Genomic DNA, 23658 nt, shown 5'->3' with positions numbered 1-23658 from the left:
TCTTTATGATATGCTACCTTGTACTCCAATTATTAGAGAATTTATCTTTTACAGATTCTGTGAGATGGGATTTAGTTAGTTTGGGCCTGTAGACTTAAACGCACTTAAAGAGATTAGGTGTTTCTTCACCTCTCTTAGGTTTCAATTCTTCCTATCCTATCTGCTTCCTGATGAACAGAAGCAAAATAGGAGAAAGGTAATTATGCTTTCTTTAGGTCATCTGTTAGCATGACACTTTCCCAGGCAGAAATGCTAGTCCTTTCTTATTCATCTTGACTGAACATTCAAGTTAACAATTCGCCAATTGTTAACAGTAAGTCAGATCAATTCAATGGCCAGCCACAATCCAGAGAATCTATGATGTAGCATTTAAGTTTATAAACTACTTTCCTTTTAAGTCATGCAAATATCAGAAACTATTTCACAGAAGATGAAACTGAAGCTATAAGATGTTACATGACTGATATAAGACCACACCCTAAATTAGTGTTGGAAATGGGATTTAATGAAAGGTCTGTTCTAATCACTCCGCCTTGCTCAATATTTATTAAGCATCTACTTTGTTACAAATATATCTACTATATGCTGAGAGATGATATATAAAAGAGCCCCTACCTTCAAGGTTCTTATAATCTACTAAAAGGAAATAGGACTTGTACAAAAATAAACATAACAAAAAAGAATCTGTTAAGAAGAAGGAACCTTGAGATCACCTCATTGTACAGAAGAATCTAAGCCCCAGGGAGGTTCAGTTTGTTTTAGGAGTGTTCTTTGCTGTGTATACTAGCTATATGGCCACTGACAAGTGACAACCTCACTAACCCTGTTTCCAAAACTGTAAAATGGAAATATTACTTGTACTACATGTCTCACAGGTTTATTGTGACAGAAATGCTTTGTAAACTTTAAAGAACTATATAAATTTTTAAAGCTATTGTTGCTAAGAATTATTATTATAGGTATTGTGACATCATGAATAGAGAGGCCAAGAAGCCTTGGGATCAGATTTGGCCTCCAAAACAGCACCTATAGACCATTGGCAAGTTACTTAACCCTCTCTAAAACTATACATTACATGGCTGAACAAGCTGCAGTATATGGTTGTAATGGAATACTACCACACCATAAGAAATGATAAACCTGGAAAGATTCATATGAACTGATGCAAAATTCTCCAGAACCAGGAGAATAGTGTAATACTGTATGATGATCAACTACAAAGGGCTGGATTATTATCAGCAGCAAAGTTCCATGATAACCCTCCTAAAGGACTCATGACGAACAGTGCTATAGCACTATCCACAGCCAAAAATGGACCTGTTGGAATCTGATCAAAGCAGTCATCTTTCACTTTATGTCCTATGTGAGTTTTTTATTGAATATGTGATATATCTTCAGTCACAACACATGGGGAATATGGATATATTGCATGAAAGCACTGATATAACCTGTATCAGGCTATATTTATGGCCTGATGTTGGGGGGTGGGGGTGGGGAGGAAGAAAGGAGAGAATCCAAACTGCAAAATGTCAGAAAACAATTGTCAAAAATTGTTTCTACGTGTAATTAAAAAAAAAATTCAATTTAAAAAAAGAAGAAACTACACAGTATAGCTGAGTCCCAACTATGGTCCTGACTGAATGGCTGCTCTTGTCTTTTCTCCATTCTCTCTTCACCCACCCCCTGTGAAAAAGTATGCTGAAATGCTGAATGAGCAGCATTAAGTATAAAGTGGAAAGAAAAGATGGAACCTGATTATAAGGAATCTTAATATCCAGATCAAGGACTTTAGCCACTGTTCTGTCAGTAATGGAAAACTTTTTGGGCAATACAAAGATATTTCTAGTGTAATATAGATCAGTCTGGCACCAAGGTGAGGACACCTCCAGGCAAATGATCATAAAGGCCTGAAGGATCAGTCTCTCTGGAGGGGCGCTAAGCTTGAAGTGCTCATTGTGCAGCAATAAAAATGGGGCCAAAGTAACCTCAACTCTTTTTCCCAGGTAGTACAAGACTAGCAAACCAAAGAGTGGCATATTATCTCAGGCTCAGCAAAGAACTGGACAATCTTGTTCATAATGTTCTGGTAAACAGGAAAGATATGAGCTAAATGATGGTAAACAAATTTTGGTAGCAATCAGTGCCAGGATGTGGCAGTTATGGATATGGGGGTTGAGAAGTTGAGAATGATCCTTCAATAGGAATAGGTAAGTTAGGAAGAGGGGAGGGCTTTCAGGGAAAGATAATTCAGTTTGGGGCATGCTGAGTTATCTATTATCCTCACTCCACACCCCTAAATCTCTAACCAAAGCCCGGGACACAAACCAGTCAGACTGCCTTCAGAAACAAGAACCTACTCAAGTTTGAGTTTCCCCTGGAAAGATCTAATGATCCTATTATCACTTTGAATGCACAAGTGCACACAATAGATACCCAAACTTTAGGTCAATCATGTGTCTACTATAATCAGCACAATGCAGGAATAAGGTTTGAGAACTTACATGAATGATAGATTCTTTTATATCAATGGATTTTATTGATGGCTTTGCTCAAGTTCCTAGTCTAGGCTTCCAACAATGGTTCTGGGCCAAGACCATATATCCATTCTCCTAAGAAGACCCTGGATTGCTACTTCAGTGTGCTCTTATGTGGTTCAAGTTGAAAGAATACAGGACAGTATATGTTTCAATTGGCTATTAAAAACAAAGACATAAGCCACATTCCAAAATGAAAAGAGAAAATACCTTATAAGAAAAACAGAAAACTAAAGCAACATTTCCCTAGTGACAAGATATTTTTGAAAGTGTCTTTAACACATATGAAACTAATAAAGTAAAAAAGGTACACATGCTCTGCTGCCCCCTCCCCAACTGTTGAAGACAGCTTAATGCTTAAATCTTATCTAGACTGCTGGCACTGATCTTCAGACAACTCTGTATAAAAACAATGTGATCTCATGAACATTACTCACATTAGTTCAAAATTTCTTCTTATGGCTTCTGGGATTTTGGGTTTTGTTACACGCACAGCCTATTAAGAAAAAAAGCCAGAGTAGATTTTTAAAATGTATCTAAATATAGCTTTAAATTGACAGCTTTGCAGCCTTGAATATGTTCATATTCAGTTCATGAATATGCCATAACTAATTCTGACACCTAGCAATAGGAAAAAGGAGAGTCCACTAGAAAACTATACAGACACACCCTACCAAGCACTGTTAATCGGTTTAACAAACGTGGAAAGTTAGGCAAAAGAACATTACCAGCAGCACTTAATTTCAAATGACAATGATCATACTGAAAAAGACAATAAGTGACATGGCAATAATAAGTAGTCAAAGAAGTAAATGCTACCAGCACTTTCAAGTACTAATGTCACCAACCACCCAATTTGTGCCTTGGAATCAAAGGAATTATATATATATATATATATACACACACACATATATATATATATATATATATGTAAAAGAATAATGTATTAATGACATTATTGCATAAATAACTTTGTCTGACCAACAAACATGAAGGATATACCTATTCAGCCAGGATAAAAGCAAGAAAGCTTTCTTCTATCTTAAATTAAGGTCAAGCAGTTGTGAGGGAGCATTAGTGAAAAACAAAGTTTCCTACTTTTGCTATAAAATAGTACAGATTTCTAATTAATTGACTTTCTTGCTACCTTAATAAAGTTTCAAAATACTACAGATAAAGACTGGACTTTGGTTGATATATAACTATTACTATTAGTCCAAAGAAATGCTGGTCATTTAATGCAAATATAAATATAAATATAAAGATTTGACAATGAACAAATGTACTTCCCTTTTCCCCAATCGGTACCATGGTTCACAGTTGTAAAGCTAAGTGACTGAAAGATAACCCATCTATGATGGTCTAGCAGTAGCAAGACATGTCACAAATAGGGTTACTTTTCCCTCCCTTGCCTTTCTTCCTCTGGACCTAGACTATGCCAGAATTCATCTGGGCTGTTTGAATGCTTAAGGTGGTTTGGAGAGCTGAATGTCACTAAGAGCTAGAGCAGCTGGGTGGCTCAGTGGATTGAGAGCCAGACCTAGAGATGAGAGGTCCTAAATTCAAATCTGGCTTCAGACACTTCCCAGCTGTGTGACCCTGGACAAGCCACTTAAACCCCATTGCCAAGCCCTGCCTGCCTTGGAGCCAATACACAGTACTGATTCTAAGACAGAAGGTAAGGATTAAAAAAAAAAAAAAAAAAAGAGCTGGAGAACCAGCAGAAATTGCCACATGCCCTGCCTATATGCCCCTGAATACCCCCAGCACTAATATCTGACCTCACTGACATAATCCAAGGATTCTCAAGGCTTTTACCAGATTCACCACTGTGCACTCATGGGATTCTGGGGCTTTCTCATGAACCATGCAGCTAAATTTTTATGACAGTTCCTTGCCACCATGGAGTATCTGGCTTTTCTATCTGTATCCCCAATGCTTACCACAGTGCTTGTTCACCCTTAATAAATGCCTTTTCATTGATCACTGATCATTTGTTATGATCTAACTTATAACGGCTAAGAACATCACCTCCTATACATTCTCCAGTTTTACACAGCGTGCAGACCATGTGACAAAACTTGTAGCCATTCTCCCCATTTCTTCTGAGCACAATGTCCTCAGATAAACAAAGATCAGTTTACCCAGAAACTATCACTTTTAGGGCTCTGACCTATCAAGTACTTGAAAGCAGAAAAGGTCTTTCATTGCTAAACCAATATAAAAATGAAGAAAGTTTCAATTCTCTTAAAGAGACAATTTTAGACCAAAGGACAAACTGTTAGTTTCTAAATGACACCCCCTTGCTTTAACCACCACAAAAAAACCATTAAATCTTTAGATGCTAATCAAATTCTAGTGCTTTTAAACAAACTGCAAAACATCCTACCATTCTGTTTCTATAGGAACTCCAGCTCTGGCTATCATATTTACTCTACTGGAGCCACAATTCCAAATTGTGTACTCCCTCCACTACTACTGAAACCTTATTATAACTTTTTAATTCAAATCTGTAAATTCATTGGTGTAACAAACTCCCAGTGAGGGAACTTAAAAAAAAAAAAGTTTCTGGCCTTTCCCCAGTCTCTCCAGCATTTAGCACAGAGCTGGCAGAAAGAAGGCACTTATTAAATTCTAATGTTTGTTACCTGACACTAAGACACCCTACCTCTTTCATGCCTTCTTATCTCCACCTAATTCTTATCTGAGTCATTCCAGAAATGATCCATGAAGGACCTCCCCAAGATACTAAAGGTCTTTTTCAGGTCTACTTTCTTGCCAACATTAACCTTTCTACTTGTACTTTTAATTCCAACCACTCTCTTTTGCTAATCTTCAATCTCGCCTTATCCAATGACTCCTCAGTTGCCTAAAAATATACCCAGGTCCCCTGTTTCTTAAAAAACAAACAAAAATACCTTGATTTAACCCTAGCAAAACCCACCAGCTACCATTCTATTTCTCTCCTCCCTTCTTTTTGCAGTAAAATTTCTAGAAAAAATGTCTATCACTGCTGCTACTTCCTCTCTTCTCATTCACTTCTCAAATGAAAGTTACCAATATCTCTTGATTTGTCATAATTATTTCAGTTCTTTTCCTTGACCTCTCTTAACCAGTTCACCAACCTCTCCTCTCTCAGGATCCTGCTATTCTCTTCATTCACATTGTACCCCCACCTCAAGCTCCCCTGCTGGATTTTCATCCCTGTCCGGCCTCCTCCCTGTAGGCCTTCTTTTCTCTATACTCTCTCCTGGTGAACTCATTAGCCCCTAAGGATTTCATTATCCCTATTCGGATGACTCACAGGATAGATGCAAATTCTTACTCTCTAGCCTGAACTTCAGTCTAATATCACCAAATACCAATTGGAAATTTCAATGTGGATATAATATAGGCATCTCAAATTCAATATGTCCAAAATGTCTCATTCTCTTTCCCCCAAAATTCAACTCTATACCTCATTTACCTCCCTCCCCCCCAGAATAGCACCCTCCTACTATTTACCCAGGTTCACAACCACAGTTATCTTGACTTTTCACCCTCCTCCACACCAATATGCAATACAGCTGCCAAGTCCTATCAATTCTACCTCCACAATATCACTCACATCCATCCCTTTCTAAATACTAGTAGAACCATCATCATCCTCATTCACAAATAATCACCTGCAGTAGTTCAGTATGGCAGTACTCCAATTTGTCTTTCCTGTATCATCTCTCTCTCTTCCAATTCACCTTTCACACAACTGTGGAAGTAATATTCATAAAGTCCATGTCTGATCATGTCATACTCCTGCTCAATAAACTCCAGTGGCTCCACATTGTCTCTAGGACCAAATACAATCTCCTCTGACTTGCACATAAAACCCTACACATTGGCACACTTTTATGCACTCTACAGTTTGGCGATGTCTAGCTATTTGCTGCCCCTCACAGATAACATTACAAATTCCCCACTTCTATATTCTGACACAGGTATCCCCCATGCCTGGCATGTCCTTTCCTCTCCACCACAACTTTTCTATTCCTTCTTACAAGCTCAGGCCCTCTCCCTGCAGGAGATCCTTCCTAATCCCCTCTGCTTCTTGTGCCCCCCCCCCCCAAGGTATATTTATGTAATACAACTATGAGTCAACAAGGCATAGTTCAGCACTGATTTGGAAGCAGGAAAAAGTGGGGATTAATCCCAATTCTGACAACAGCTAAGTAAGTAAATATGGACAGAAGTTCCTCAGCCTTTCTGAACTTCAGCATCCTGTAGTGGGGCACTTCCACTGAAAAAGCTGCTTGAAAGGAGAGAAGCAATCTAGCTCCAGAACTCATAACAGACAGAATAATGATCAAGAAAACCAACAAGAAACTAGTGATTTTTCCCACACACAACTGCCCCCAAAAGACAGCCAGAAGCACAAGGCCGATAGCAGAAGAAGGACCAACAATCAAAGCTTGTTGTTAGCAAATGGTAGCCTCCAGGCATACCCAATGATGGCCAAGGACATGTGCAGGACTCAGTATCCAGAGGTAACAAAAGAAGAGGGCTCCCCTAAAAAAATCTCAGTGTAGTCACAAAGCACTAGGGTGAGGACCATGGAAGTGCTAGAGAGTAGTGCAATGGGTAGCAACCAATATGCCACTTTAGTACTCAGAAAGAGAAGTCAGTCAATAAACATTTATTAAGCACTGACTAGTGCTGAGCACTGTGCTAAGTCCTGAAGATTCAAGAACCAATAGACATAAAGAGCTCATAATCTAATGGGGGAGAAAAGCCCAGATTCAGAGGTTTGTAGGTTCCTGAAAATATGTTCTGAAAAGTCAAAGAGTCCTGAAGATCCAGTACCCTGAACCTCAAAGTTCCAACGAGGAATCTAGTTCCTAGAGGCAGAAGTCAGTGCACAAACCCAGCAGAGCCAGCATTATACCCAAAGTACATTAGCAGGTGGAGCCTGTCCCATTTCAGAAACTAAAGCTAGAGAGAAGAGTTAAGTCAAAGAAAACACCAACCAGTATCGAAATCATTGTAAATCTAAAGAGAACACAAAAATGAAAGGATAACGATCACAGTAAGAACTGCAAGCAGATTTTCCACAATTAAATGACCAGGGCATGAGATTTTTCAACTATCAGTAATCTCCAGGATCTAGGAGGTATGGCACCTAAACAATAAGAACATGAAATACCTTCAGTGCATATTCTTTGGATACATGTAACTTTGTTTTTAGCATTACTGTTGGTTGCCAGGCTCCCTGCCTTTCACTTTTACTAAAAACCATTTTCCCCAATTAAAAACCAGGAGAAAGGGAAAAAACAACTCTCATAAATAAGCATAGTCAGGGAAAAGAAATCCACGCAGGGGCCACATCCAAAAATGTATGTCTCTTTCTTCATCTTGAGACCATCACTTCTTTGGAGTTATGGCTGGTCAGTGCACTGAGCAGAGTTCTTAAGTCTTTCTAAGTGTTTTTCTTTTGTGATACTGTTCTTGTATAAACTGTTCTTCTGGTTCTGCTCATTTTACTAAAGGTCAGTTCATACTACCCTGGCCTCTATGAAATCATCTTTCTTGTTGGTTCCTATGGAATAGTAATATTTCATTACATTCACATGCCACAATTTGTTCATCCATTCCTTAAGTGACAGGTACCCTTCTAGGTTTCCAGATCTCCCTCCTCTTTTATCTTTACTTCTAATTGATTAAGAAGTTTGTTTTGGCAGCAACAAGTTCCTTTCTGATATCATCCTACCTCCTAACCACCCCTCCTTATTTTCCTGTTGAATTTGTTCTCTCTCTACATGAAACGCCACCCTGCCACCACCACTCCAATTGTGTGTGCCCAAACTTGCTTTCCTCATTTCAGAGCAGTTAAGGTTCATCACAAGCCCAGTGCTCTCAACCCTTCCTACATGTTTCTTTCCCCTTATTTTCTCACTCACCCCAATCTGATGAGTAAAAGCACATTAACGCTTCAGCCCTCCCTCCTTCTTCCTCCTTTCTAACACTCATTCCAGAACAAACCCAGTTTCTTCCCAGAACCTTTATTGCTCTTATTTAACCCTCTACATACCCTTTGAGGACATGAAGCTTCTTTTCCCTCATTAAAACAGTCTCATTACATCATTACATAGCCCTTTCCAATTGCTCAAATATATTTTAATTATAATAGCTAGCATTTATATAGTGCTTTAAGGTTTGTGAAGTACTTTTCAAATATTATTTCATTTGATCTTTACAACAACCCTAGGAGACAGGTTGTTATCATCCCCATTTTACAAATAAGGAAACTGAGGCATACAGAGGTTAGATAATTTGACAGGGTTCACACAGCTTATGAGACTCTAAGGATGAATCTAAACTGAAGTCTTCCTAAATCTACATGCTATATGAGTTTGTAGTGGTCAGAGCTAAGTTAAAGATTTAGCCTCTTTTCTGAAGATGTTAACTGATGATCATTCTTGATGAGTCTTCTCTGGATAGTGGTTTTTACTAATTGTCCAAAAGGAGTTATCCAACACAGCAAAGGCATTAGAATGAAAAGTCCATGATATAAAACAGTGTTTAGGGCACAGATTCTTACCTTGGGTAGTGATGGAATGAGAATTTGGTTTTAAAAATATATATTTTGATAACTAGTTTCCTTTATAATCTATACATTTTATTTTTCACTTAACATTATTCTGATAATTTTTTGCAAGTGAAAATATTATCCTAATAATATGACAGAGATCTTGCACTAGGATGCCAAAGGAGTCCGTGAAACAAAACAAACAAACAAAAAAAAACCCTTTTTTTTTTTAATTTTTTTTGGTTTTGTTTTATATTTTTGTACTGGGGGAGCCTTCTGCCTGCCACCAGGCTCCTTGCATCTTCTTTGCAGCTGTCCCAGTTACTGACAATATTACTCTCCTTCCTAGTAAATTCCAGACTTAACGGTCACCTTTAGGATTGAATATAAAGTCTAATCTGTTGGGCATTAAAAACCATTCACAACCCAGTCCCAGCGTCCCTTTTCCAACCTCCCTGCTCCCCTTCACATCTGTTTTACCTTACCTGAGGCCCTCTACCTGTCGTTTCTGGGTCCTTGTCCTGGTGGTCCCCCTTGCCTGGAATGCATACCTTCTTCCCCTCTGCCTCTTAGAAATACTAATTTCCTTTAAGATTTAGTTCAAGTGCCACCTGATTTCTTTCTACCTCTAGCTACTAGTTTATTAAAATCAGCTGTTTTGTGTATACATGCTTTCTCCAAAATAGGCTGTAAACTCTTTGAGGGCAAGAACTTTTTTGTTTTTGACTAGGGGTCTTATAAATTTTTTTTTGTATTTTGATAACTGTATTTCAGTATAATTGGTTTCATTTGTGATGAATTTATGTATTTAAAAGCTAGGTGTCCATGACACACAAAATTTTAAGATTTTTGACCTAGAACATAAGTGCTTAATAAATGGTTATTGATTGAACCCTGTTTCCTTAAAAAAAAAAAAAAAGAATCTCTGATTTTGTAAGGTTGGCCAAAAAAACCTTTATACTGATTCTCATAATCCCTCCAATTCCCTCTTTCATCTTATCCTTCTTCTCTTTTCTCCCTGCCCCCCTCCTCTCTCCCTCACTCCTTCCCTCTCTCTCTTCCCTCCACCCCCCCCCCCCCCCCCGCCAAAAAAAAAAAAGAACATTACATTGTACTTCTTGGAGACAAGTCATTCTAATACCACCTATCAGTTTCTCATATTTCTCAAATTCAACATGTCCAAAACAAGACTCATTATCTGTTCCCTAAGCACCATCACATCCCATACCCTGCCCTATTCACAAAGCCCAAACCTTAATGTCATCCTTGACTGTCCCCTTCCTTTCTCCCTCACCCCACACATCCAATCATCAAATGTTGTCATTTCTACCTACCTAAAATCTCTCATCTAAGTCCCCCTCCTCTCTACTCACAGTTAGAACCCTCTTGACTAGGCCACTGAATAGTGTTCTATCTGGTCTCTTTTCTTCCCTTTCACCCCATGTCAGTACATCCTCCATGCAGCTGTCCATAAATCTGGGCATGTCACCTGCTTACTCCAGTTGAGATCTCTGCTTGGGCTATTACAATAGTCTCACAGGCCTCTCTTGCCTTTAATCTTTTTCTTTCTGCTAACATTCATCCTACACAACATAGCCAAACTAATTTCCCAATAATAACACAATTAATCCACTCAAAACACTTCCATATGAAAGCATGTCATTTGAGGATCAAGTAATAAAAAAACTAGAGATGTTCAGACAAGAGGAAACAGTGACAACAATCTTCAAATAACTAAAGCTAGACTGTTACGGTAAAATTAATTTGTTTTGTTTAGCCTCAAGAAGGCAGATTCTAGCTCAGCTTTAAGAATATAGTTCCTAACAAAGACAGCTTTCCAAAATGGTATGAACTGCCTTCTACAAACTTGTCTCAACCTTCTCTGCTAGATTATCTTCCACTGCTTCCTGGAACATACCTACTTATATCTATATGTCTATATGTAGATATATAGACATATAAATATATTGAGCCAGAATGCCTAGGACTCAAGGATAAAGAGGTGCAAGGGGTGCCTTAGAGAGCATCACACTCCCTTCACTTTATGATGGAAGAAGCTAAGCTATGCAGAAGTGAAGTCCCTCCTTCACAGTGACAAGGTGATGAGTAAGCAGTCCAATTGGTGTTTCAATCAGAGCTCTTCTGACATGAATCCTACCTTCTCTCCACAAGACAGAGATTTTCTAGCCTTCATGGTTCTACATAGACTGACCTATCCAGAATCCTCTTGCTCCAAGTCTTTCTAGTCCATCTGCATGCTCCTATTCACAAAGACTTATCTTAAATCCCACCTCCATAAAGTCCCCCACAACTGCTCCAGGTTAAAGCACCTCTCTCCAGTTTGAGCATTCACAGTAATGACAGTCTGTATGATGTTCTTGGTGTTTCAGGCCTTGTCAAATCATCTATTGTTGTTGAGACCTGTTATTTAACTTTTTATTGGAATTTATCTTTAGATCTTTATGTCATCTTTCCAACTAGAATATAAGCTTCCTGAAAGCAAAAACCTAGTACATTCCTTGGCTTATATATAGGACAGTCAATAAACATTTCATGTGGTTTTTGTTTAAAATAGTTTCTTGTGGAAATGACATTAAGCAACAATAAAAACAAACTGTACTTTTTAAGTAAATCCTACCATACAAACATCTGTAACATGATAGTGATTTCTCCCCATTCCACCCTATTCTTTTTTCCACTATTCATTTGTCTCCACATTTGTATACATCTCTTCATTTTACATAGTCATAATCCATGGGTGGATGTGAGTGTGCATTTGCTCAACTGGTCCCACTTCTTTTGCACAGACTTCATACAAATCTTTTGAAATTTTTTGAGATTGTTCATATTTATCATTTTTAATTGCACTGCATCAATATGTGTTCTAATTGTCAGACGGGTTGTAATATTATTAAATATCTTTAAACAGAGAGGTCTTTCTAATAATTAGGGTATATAGTCCCAATGAATGAGTATTACTTCAAGGCATATAATTGTTTTTATAAGTTCCAGATGCTGGACTGAACTGAAATTAATGGAACCCTCTAGGAAAGTAATGTGAGTACAGACTTGATTTAATATGATTCAGCTTGCTTATATTTTTTCTTTCAAAAGTCCTCGAAAGGGATAGATGGTAGTTAAAGTAAACAATAATAATTTTTAAATATAAAGCTATAAACACATTAATAGCTTTATTAGGGAGACCGAACATTTCATTACTACTCTTGAATTAAATTTGTTGAATAAAGGAGACAAATTAAGAATCTCAAATTCTTCAAAAATCTTCTCAAGAGGCTCTTTGGTATCAACAAGTTCCAGAGTTCAGTTTTGCAGTCATCGACACAGAGTCCAGAATCAGTACTTTGAGGAGTACAGAATGACCTCTGGGAGAGATCTTTGGGACCCCAATCCAGCAGTAGATGAGACAAGGACCCATCCTGTGTGGGAACTTAGTAGGACTAATAATATTTAAGAACAGAATGATATTGAACTTACTCTTCCCAGAAGCTGAGGTGGCATAGGGGAGAGGATGCCCCCCTGGAGGTTGGTAGAAATATTTGTACTTTGTTATTGCTATATCTTGGAATTAAATTAAATTTTATAAAAATAAAAAAATATTCCCAAGCACATCGGGCCTACCTGTATAGTGAGACCGGGGGCCATGATGTTCAGATCTTTCTGTAGGGCCTGCTTCAAGTTTTCATCTATCTGATCTATTTTTGGAAGCAAGAAAACAGCAGGTGTGGTAACACATAAAACATGCTATTCTACTCAAATTTAAACAAAAACGATTGTGATCAATCTTGGACTTTATAGTTATTGTCTTTTGTGAAGCTCAAAATTCTCCTTAAAAGAAGTAGTATTATGAAACAAAAGAGCATAGGATCATTGGATCCAGCTTCCAATCCTGGCTCTGCTAACTTAGTGATCAGTGATGGTGGGGAAGCCACTTACCTAACTCTCTAGACTTCAGCAGCTTCATCTGTGAAATGAGAGAGTGGGAAGAGATGGTTCTGGACCTAAATCTATGATTCTATGTTTATTATATCTCTTTTCCTGTGGTGCGAAAAGGGGCAGAGATGATCACATCAAGGAAGTTAAATAAACTGCTCAAAATTACTCAGTCATTGGAGAATGTAAGTCTTTCATCTATAAAATCATAAATTACACTAATATGAACACTATTACATAAAAATCTATATCAAGTTGATCTTTAGATTAATCTAATAACAATATTCTCTTTTACACAAGACATAATAACATATTATTTTCTACCACTCTCAGACTTATTTTGAGTCTGGATACAGGTGCATAGGAAAAATCTTTAAAAAGGCTCTCCAAAGAGTTACTCTTACAAAAAAGAATAATATGGAAATAGATTGAGTGATAATATATTTATAACCCAGTGGAATTTCTTGTACCCCCAGGAGGGAAGAGGGAAGGCAGAGAATATGAATCATGTAACCATGGAAAAATATTTTTAAACAAATAAAATAAAAATTATATATATATATATATATACACACACACACACACACACACACACACACACACACACACACACACATATTTTAAAGGCTCGCCAAAAGTTCAACCCATGTGTTATCTATTACCATTTTAGTGTGTTTCACCAATATTAGATTAACAAGTGACACAACCAACCTGGACAGACCAAATTTCCCCAACCTGTAAGTTCTAACCCACAGAGCCCTAACCAGTAGGTTATCAACTGATAGACCTCAATTCTCAATGATCTACTTGGTAGACAGACATCCTTCACTAATGGAAGGTTTTGCTACCAACTTTCTCCAGCCACAAAATGATTTGGAGGTTTCAGGAAAACGAGAAGTAAATCCTCACTTTAATGACCTAGTTTATCAAAAGAAAACATTCTACTCAACCTTCCAGAACATTCATATATTCAAATCAGAGACTGTAAAATAAGTAGCCCTGCTGACTCCCAGAGATCTGTTTTATTCAAAAGAGAGGTCAAACTATATAAGAATCTATAAGAAGATAAAATTTACCCAACCCCTAGTTAATTATACGAGTTTAAGAAAACAGCATCTGTTCTTAAAATTACTTTCTCTCAAAGCATTTAAATTCTAAACTTAAAATAAAGACTCTAAGCTCAAATCATGTTAACCATTTATGGCAATTTAACAGTAAAAAATACTTTAAAAGACAAAAACAGTTATTTTATCATAAGTGTAAGAAAAATGCTCTCAATAAAAGTTAATAAATTTTTACTTCAGAAGTATCTGTAAAATTAGCACAGCAGGTATTGTTCAAAATGAAGGAGGGGGAGGAGAGCACTCACCAAACAATTCAATGTAAACTTCCTGAAGAGTGTGGGCACTGCAAAACTGGTTCAATTCATGGTGTATTTTATTGAAGATTAAAGTCTTATCATAATCTGCAGTGTAGTTCCTCACGATATCAAATACTGAAAGAAAAGAACAGCGGACAATCTTCCAAAATAATACTCAGTGCCAAAGAAAAATCAAAGAACCTCATTGATTCTTTATGGATTCAATCAAGAATGCAGCTTCTACCTAAATCTGAGTTTTCAAACTTATAGGGCATACACCAAAACTCTTTGGGAGAACAAATCAATAGGCAAAATTAGGTCATTTTCAAGCATAATAGCTACATAAATACATACTTTTGGTTTTGCTTTGGTTTTTCTTTTTCTAAGAAAGCAAAATCAATAAAAACAAGAAACATGGAGACTTTGATGCAGAGAGGCAGTGGATGCATAGAGAAGGGGTATGTCTCAGAAAGATAAGATGGAGCAAATAGGGCCAGAGCCCATAATGCCCTTTGCTAGCATCAGATTTGGTGAATTATTGGCAGGAAGGACAAGGTAATTTTACTATTCTTCAGATCTCTCAGCCTGAAGATGGGAGCCTTCCAGAGGCTCCCTCTCTGGTCCCAAATCTCATTCCTTAATGAGGAAAAAGGTTTTGTAGGATCAGTTCAAACAGAGGTGATAGAGGGCTGAGACCCTTCTCAAACGTGCCACTCAGATGGGGGATGACAACTATAGCCTTTCCCCCATATCCTTAGTCCCAGAAGGTCTAAAAATTGAAGGATTTGCTTATCATCATGATAAGCATTCCTTTGCCTTTGGAAGATACTGTGATGTAATGGGGAAAGGTCTATATTTGGAGTTAAAGGACCTGAGTTTCTTTCTTTCTATTTTTTAAATTCTTACCATCTGTCTTGGAATTAATACTAAGTAGCACTTCCAAGCCAGAAGAGCAGTAAGACCTAGGCAATTGAGGTTAAGTGATTTGCCCAAGGTCACACAGCTAGGGAGTATCTGAGGCCAATTCTGAACCCAGGATCTTCCATCTCAAGACCTGGCTCTATATCCCCTGAGCCACCTAACTGCCCTAAGATCTGAGTTTCAATCCAGCTCTGTCTGTTTCTTATCTGTGTGACCTTGAACAAGGTCTTTTTATTTTTTTTATTTATGCTTAACTTCTAAGGGACTCAATTTCCTATAAATGAGGTTGAAACAGATGACTTTGATAATCTATTCCACCTTTAAAACTATGATTCTATAATCCTTAAACCCTGAGTACTATAAATAAGATGGTTTCTATCCCCTATACCTACTCTTCTTGGATTTGCAAATAATTAAGGGGAAAGGTTAGATTTGGGTAAGATTATAATGTCCTCAAAATAAATTTCATGAAATCATCTCTAACAGTATCACACATACCTTAAGATTAGTAACAACATTCCTAAATATCAATTATTTATACTTTGATTCTGACAATAGCAATAATAGAAGGGAAGAGCACAATACCTGCAAAAGGAGCCAACATATTAACAACTTCAATTCGGTCAATATAGATCATGACCCCACCACTATGGGAAAAAAAGGGAAATGAAAAGTGAATAACTATAAGATACCTGGCTGTTAGGAAAGTTGTGCAAACCATTTGGCTCAAATATATTCCATACATTGAATTGTGTCAGCAAGATGAAAAAATAATTTTTTAAACATTCAGTCCTTTACATCTTAAGATGACCTTATCAGCAGTGAGGATATATTTGCATTGCTCTATCCTCCTTCATTTTGGTTTTTCTTGTGATTAAAGTACATACAGTCAATTCTCATCATTTAAAGTAATGATGTTCTATAAAGTCATAAATTATATATATATATAAATTTCCCCATCGGGGAATTCTTAATTGGAACAAATTCCCTACTGAGAGATTTCAAGATTTACACAATGAATCCTGAATTAAGAATACTGAACCTGTAGTCCTTAGGGAAATACAAGGTTAGGTTCTTGCAAGCTTCTGATCACAACATTTACTTTATTTTTTTAAACCCTTACCTTCTGTTTTAGAATTAATACTATGTATTGGTTCTAAAGCAGAAGAGTGGTAAGGGCTAGGCAATGGGGGTTAAGTCACACAACTAGGAAATGTCTGAGGTCAGATTTGAACCTAGGACCTCTCATCTCTAGGCCTGGCTATTAATCCACTGAGCCACCCAGCTGCCCCCACAACATTTACTTTAGCAGTTTCTAAAATTCATCTACAGATCAGTGAATTTCCTCTTCTTTTTTCTAGATACACTCATATTATTGGAGTTAACATTGAATTAAAATCCAGCAGCACTCACAGTTATCTAACACATGTATTTACTCTGAAAGACATATCACAGACTTCTTGGGCTTAGGAACATGCTAGATAGTACTTCATCACAACCCTTGGGAACCATTTTAAACAGCAAAATCATCAAAACATAAAAATACAAAAAACATGGCATTAAATAAATGGCAAAAAGGATGATTGTTTATAGTATGAGCTGAAACAAGAAAGCAAGTGTGTCACCTTGTTCAGCTAGAAATATGTACATTAGGCAATTCTGATTTTTTACCATGCTGCACGTGTCAACAAATGGCCACGAAAGTACCAGGAATATTGATTTTGGGATTATAAATTTTGGCCAGAAGGTGAATTCACAAATACAAATCTTTGAATAATGAAGATTGACAGTAAGTATCCCTCTCTAAGGTGACTAGAAAGATAGGTAATGTAGTCTATAATTAGGAAACTATCCCTCATGAAAAGTAAGACTCGTTTAACATGGTTAATTGAGATAATCAACTTTAATTCTATTGAAAATCAATAGAAATAAGTGACCCTTCCAAGAAATTATTCAAATAAACTCTTAAAAAAATCCATTAAAAATACAGAAAATATGACTAATCGGGGGGAGAGGGTAGGGGGCAGCTAGATGGTTCAGTGGTTTGAGAGTCAGATAGAAGGTCCTGGGTTTAAATCTGGTCTCAGACATTTCCTAGCTGGGTGACCCAGTCACTTAACCCCCAATTACCTAAAAAGGAAAATATGAGTAACACAAGAAACAAAAAGGGTCTACAATCTTCACAGACAATTATTTCCCTTTACAGATCCAAAAACTTTCTAGGTGCCTAATTGTACTTATTAATCTACTTGAATTTAGTGTCTGAGGTTTTATAGATTATATTCTTTTCTTAGCACAATTCAATATGCTGATTTAATTCTACACATACTTTGGGCCCAGAATTGTTTTTCCCTCCTTTGCATCCTTATGGTATATTAATACATAAAAGTGCCCCTTCAAATTGTTTGTACATTTAACAAAGTTCTACTGTGTTATTGAAATTTTCTCAGGAATTCTCTTTAGTTCAATGGTATTTGAGACCAGATGTTAATGATGTTAAGGGAATTATGTAAAGGTTCTGTTTACACACAAGTCTCCGCTGGAATACCAAGTTCAAATATATCTCTAAGCTTGTCACAAGTGTATTTGAAAGTATTCTAAGCAATCCCCAGATGTGTGAAGAGGAATCTCCTCTATAACAAATGACAACTAAAAGTAGGCACAGGGAAAGCTTACCTTGTTCCACAGGGTACATTTTTAACTTCATCAGTTTGTAGTGTTGTCTAGAGAGGGGAAAAAATCAATAGTCAAAATATATGAATGTGATCCCCAAAGAAATACATGCTCCAAAATCAAGCTTTGCAGGGTACAAAGCACAGTTCCTGAGATAAAAGGGGAAGAAAGGGCTCCTTTACCATGTCATTTGCCAATGTATGCTGGGGGCTTATTAAGATAATCCCCAGGTTAGCATCAGTTATGATTTTGTGGGCCACCGTCATTCTCAAAAGATCTCTCTTCAGTTTTACTGGGATTCTAAGGTGGAACATCAGCAAAAAGAACGCTTTGCCCTCAGTAATCACAGATCTTCCCAAGTACTGATTTAAAATCATCATGGCAGCAATCTGAATAGCATCAAGGAAGAGCTGACAGGGAATAGATGCTAAGAAGATAACCACAACATCTCAAGAAAAACCAGTGCTCCCTCTGGCTCCAACTAAGAATGTGTGGCTATGTGGCTCACCTATAGGGACAGTACGCTAGGCCAAGGAACACAGATACATCTGTGGCATTGGGTATCTGAACCCTTAGATTCTTACTCTGTGTGAAAGGAGGGTACACTAACTTTCCAAACTTCTTTTATACTAACTTCTTGAATTCCACATTGCAGCTAAATCGGACAACTAGTTGCTATTCTCTCTAGCTTTCAGAATCCTTTCTTCCATTAAAGGTCAGTTCAGATTTCTTCTCCTCCATGAAGCCTTCTTTGACTCCTCTAGTTGTTAGTGCTTTCTCCCTCAATTTTTCTTGTACTATAATTATTTGTGTAAATGTTGTATCTCTTAGTACAATATTAGCTCTGTCTAGGCAAGGATTGTTTAGTTTCTATTTTTTGAAAGCAAGACAATCTGGCATTAATGCCTGTACACCATAGGCACTTAATGTTTGCTGACTTGAACTGAACTATAAAGAAACTCCTGAGTAACTTAAATGGTTAACTAAGTATTCTCCCTTTATCTACATTCCTATAACATTGATCTAATTTTAGTAATTTCTCATTTAGTCATTTCTCAATAGATTTATTGTCATCCCAGACAATAAAGTTGTCCCCTTCAAGGGAAATTATCAATGGGGCCCCTTGATCATTCCATCTTCTCTAAAGTAACTAGGCCAGTAGCAGATCTCAACTGTACTATAAAACAATAATCATCAAAATAGTCTGGTACTGGCTAAGAAATAGAAATGATAAATAAATCAATATTAAATACACAACATAGAGGGATTCTGTAAATAACCTTAGCAACCGAGTGTTTGATAAACCCAAAGATTCCAGCTTTTGGAATAAGAACTCGCTGCTTAACAAAAACTGGTGGGAAAATTGGAAAACAGCATGGCAGAAACTCAGACCAATATCTCATGTCTTATACTAAGATAAGGTTAAAATGGGTGTATGATTTATATATAAAGAGTGATACTATAAGTAAATTAGGAGAACATAGAACAGTTTACCTAGAAGATCTATGGAGAAGGGAAGAATTTATGGCCAAATAAGAGATAGCTTAAGATATAAAATGAATCATTTTGATTATGTTAAAATAAAAAGCTTTTGTACAAATAAAACCAGTCACCAAGATTAGAAAGGAAACAACAAACTGGGGAAAATGTACTCTAAAAAAAAATCTAATTTCTCAAATATATAGAGAATTAAGTTAAATTTATAAGAATACAAGCCATTCCCTAATTGAGAAATGATCAAGGGATATGAACAAACAATTTCAGATGAAGAAATCAAAGCTATCAATAACCATATAAAAACATTCTAAATCATTCTTGATTAGAGAAATGAAAACAACTCTGAGGTACCATATCACACCTAACAGATTGGCCAATAGGACAGTAAAGGAAATTGATAAATGTTGGAGGGGATATGGTGAAATTGGGTCACTAACGCATTGCTGGTGGAGTTGTGAACTGACTGACTCACTTCTGGAGGGTAATTTGGAATAAAACCTAAAGGGTCATAAAATTGGGCATACTCTTTGATCCTGTAATAATACCACAATGGGGTCTTGAAATAGAATAAGGTAAACTGAGAGAAACTATTACTTCTTGAAATAGAGAATGTAAACTGAGGGGAAACTGTTTCTTCTTCTTGCAATGACTGCTGTCCTCTGGCTTGTGACTAGAGAGCTGCTACAGGAACCTGAAACTGCTTACTTGAAATGGAAGGAGAAATGAGAAATGCTAAGGGATGCTGCCCACACAGAGATGCTGGTACACAAGGGAACTGCTCTGGGGTTTGCCTACTGATCCCTACTGATCAATCTATTTCCTAACCTCCTTTCTCCCTCACCCTCTCCCTTAACCACCCTCTTCTGGAAACCTTTGGCTTCCTCCCTCCCCCCTGAGTGGACTATAAAATACTCTAATTTTCTTTCTCAGATAAGGGGTTTATTGTGATAACAGGATGGGAAACTGAGGTAAGAGGGTTGAGGATTTCCCTAAACTACAAGGAGAATTTTAGGAGAGTTTGAGGAAGTAGTCCAGTCACAAACTGTGACTCTAAGACAGTTAGGGAGATGGAGGATAACAGCTTTTCAAAATCTTCTTCAAAAAATCAGCAAGGTCTCTCAGCTTACTTAACCCCAGAGAGAAACAAAGTTCAAAATCTCTCCTTCAGCCTGGCTTGTCTCCTTTCTCAGCCTCAACCCCAGAGGAAAAAAAAAGTTCAAAGTCTCTCCTTCAGCCTGGCTTTTCTCCAACTCTTGATCAGTCAAATCTCCAAGAGAACAGAGGTTTTCCCTTGATCAGTCAGCCCCACAAGGGTCTTTCAGCCAGCTTCCAACCTCCAGAGAGAGTGACTCCAAGTCAAGTCCCCTCCCCCTGGTCAGCTCAACTGCCAACTCCTGGGAACATTCCGTTATGGAAACTCCTTGATTGACAGGCAGGTTAGATCCCCAGTTTCTTGCATCTTGGTTTACAAATTCTCTCTCTCTCCATGCCTCTACCACAATCTCCCCTTTTATTAGAAAAAAAATGCAACTTGTAAGAAGAAACAGTTTCCTCCCAGTTTGCAAGAAGAAACAGTTTCCTCCCAGTTTACATTCTCTATTTCAAGAAGTAACAGTTTCCCCTCAGTTTACCTATTCTATTTCAAGTGGCACCCTTAGTCTGACTGTACTCAACAATCCCACAGGCATTCTCGATTAGGGACATCTTCATTCCTCTCACTTCAGTTTCCCATCCTATTATTCCAATAAACCCCTTGACTTGAAAAAGAAAGGAAAAGAGTATCTTTATAGTTCACTCAGAGGAGGAGGAAAAAGCCAAAGGCTTCAAGAAGAACTGGGTGGAGAGGGTTGGAGAAGGGAGGGAGTGAAGGTGGGGAGGAGGTTAAAAAGATATACTGATCCATCAGCCATCAGTAGGGATCAGTAGGCAAACCCCAGAGTAATCCCCAGTATCTATCTAGAGCATTCCCCAGAGCAGTTCCCCTGTGTGGAGCAGTCATTGCAATAAGAAACAGTTTCCCTCAGTTTACCTTTCTCCATTTCAATAAGAAATAATATAACTCAGTTTACCTATTCTATTTCAGTCTGTATCCCAAAGAGATAATGAAAAGGGAAAAGAGCCTACTTGTACAAAAATATTTATAGCAGCTCTTCTTATAGTGGCAAAGAATTTGCAATTGAGAGGATGGCCATCATCTGGGGAATGGCTGAAGTAATTTAATTTCTCTCTCTCTCTCAAGGGCTTTAAAAGAATGCATGCCCTTTGATCCAGCAATACCACTACTGAGTTTATATCTCAAAAACATAAAAAAAAAAAGCTGGGCAAGGACCTGTTTATACAAAAATAGTTATAGCTGCACTCTTTGTGGTAGCAAATAAAAACTGGAAAATGAGGGAATATCCCTTGATTGAGGAACAACTGAACAAATTCTGGTACATGATGGTGATGGAATATTATTGTGCTATAAGGCATGATGAATTGATGGATTTCTAAAAGAACTGGAAAGACCAACATGAATTGATAAGAGAGTGAACCAGGAGAACATGATACAAAGAGACTATAACACTGTCGGACGATCAAATGTGATTGACTTTGCTACTAAAAGCAATGGAATGGGGGGCAGCTGGGTGGCTCAGTGGATTGAGAACCAGGCCCAGAGATGGGAGGTCGTGGGTTCAAACCCTGCCTCAGCCACTTCTTAGCAAGTCACTTGACCCCCCCATTGCCTAGCCCTTACCACTCTTCTGCCTTAGAACCAATACATAGTATTAATTCTAAGACAGGTCTTAGAAGGTACGGGTTTAAAAAAAAAACAATGAATAAATAAACAAAATAAAAGCAATGCAATGATCCAGGACAATTCTAGAGAAAGAACTGTGGGAGTAGAAATCCAGAAGTAAACATGTGATTTATCACTATTTATATGGGTAAGTGATTTAGGATTTTGGTTTTAAATGATTATTCTTTTATAAAAATGAATGATATGGAAATGGGTTCAAGTGATTATATGAATAACCCAGTGGAATTGCTTGTCAACTCTGGGAAGGGGGAGGAATAATGGGAGAGAGAAAACATGAATCATGTAAACATGGAAAAAAAATGTTAATTAAAAAAAGATAAAAATTAAATAAATTAAATTCACTCCAATGGCTCTTTATATCAACTCCAGGATGGAATACAAATCCTATTTCACATTCAAAATCCATTACATCCTGGTCTCCTACCACCTTTCCAGTTTTCTTACACCTTACCCACTACCAAACACTATGCATTCCAATGACACTCCCCTCCTTGCTATTCTTCAAACAAGATACTCCAGACACCCAACACCAAGCACTTTCATTGACTATCTGCCTCCCATGCCTGGAATGCTTTCCCTCCTCAGCTCTGCTTCCTGGATTCCCTGGCTTCTTTTATGTCCCAGGTAGAATTCAACTTTCTATAGGAAATCTTTTCTGATATCCTAAAATTCCCGTGCCTTGCCTATATTGATTATCTCTCATTTATCCTGACTTTAGCTTGCTTGCGCATAGTTGCTTCCATGTTGTTGTGAACTCCTCAAGGATCGGATCTGTCTCTCACCTTTATTTATATACCAAGTGCTTAGCACAGTGCCTGGCATATAGCAGGTACTTAAGTGGGCTCATTGATAGACTGGAAAAGGACTGATGATCAATTAAGTATGCTGAAAGAGAAGTTTCTCTTCTTCAGGGACAGGTTGGATTAGAAAGCATCAGATTTACTCTGACTGATATCCTGTGATTCTGAACATGAAATGTATCACATTCAAGGGCTCAGGGTAAAGAACAGAGTAGTATATGACCAAAAGCAATTGTCCAATAGATGAATGAGTAAAGGATATGAACAAACAACTCAAAAGACTGCAAACTATTAACCATATGAATGAATGCTACAAATCAATCATTTACTATTTCCTTTATTAGGAAGTGAAGTTTCACCTCACACCTTGAAAAAGAGCAAAGAGAAATGACGGCACTAGTCCATGTTGAAGCAGTTGTAGAAAGATAGGCATACCAAAATATTGTTGGTGGAACTATAAAGCAGTATAACCATTTTGGAAAGCAAATTTGAATTAAGCAAATAAAGTTACTAAAATGTCCTTACCCTTTGACCAGAAATTCCAGGGAAGCCAGTGATAAGAA

The 23658-nt window shown here is 37.4% G+C and overlaps 1 protein-coding gene across 5 annotated transcripts in view; it reads right to left on the bottom strand.

The window, feature by feature from the left end:
• Positions 1–23658, bottom strand: part of ERLIN1 (ER lipid raft associated 1) — a 66533-nt gene that overhangs the window by 28444 nt on the left and 14431 nt on the right. For 3 of the 5 annotated variants that reach the window (XM_056797673.1, XM_016428398.2, XM_056797668.1), the window contains 5 exons: positions 18002–18048; positions 15911–15972; positions 14414–14539; positions 12733–12806; positions 2972–3030 (listed from right to left, as the gene is read on the bottom strand). In XM_056797673.1, the coding sequence (XP_056653651.1) occupies positions 2972–3030; positions 12733–12806; positions 14414–14539; positions 15911–15972; positions 18002–18048 (368 nt within the window). Of the gene's footprint in view, positions 1–2971; positions 3031–12732; positions 12807–13047; positions 13150–14413; positions 14542–15910; positions 15973–18001; positions 18049–23658 lie in introns of those variants that run through there. The other 2 variants (XM_056797681.1, XM_056797686.1) reach the window with 2 other exon arrangements.

This window comes from Monodelphis domestica, chromosome 1 (assembly GCF_027887165.1).
Source record: "Monodelphis domestica isolate mMonDom1 chromosome 1, mMonDom1.pri, whole genome shotgun sequence".
In the NCBI taxonomy this organism is placed as follows: Eukaryota; Metazoa; Chordata; class Mammalia; order Didelphimorphia; family Didelphidae; genus Monodelphis; species Monodelphis domestica.
Note: the sequence above shows the minus strand (reverse complement) of the source record. Positions and strands in the feature narration are given on the sequence as shown.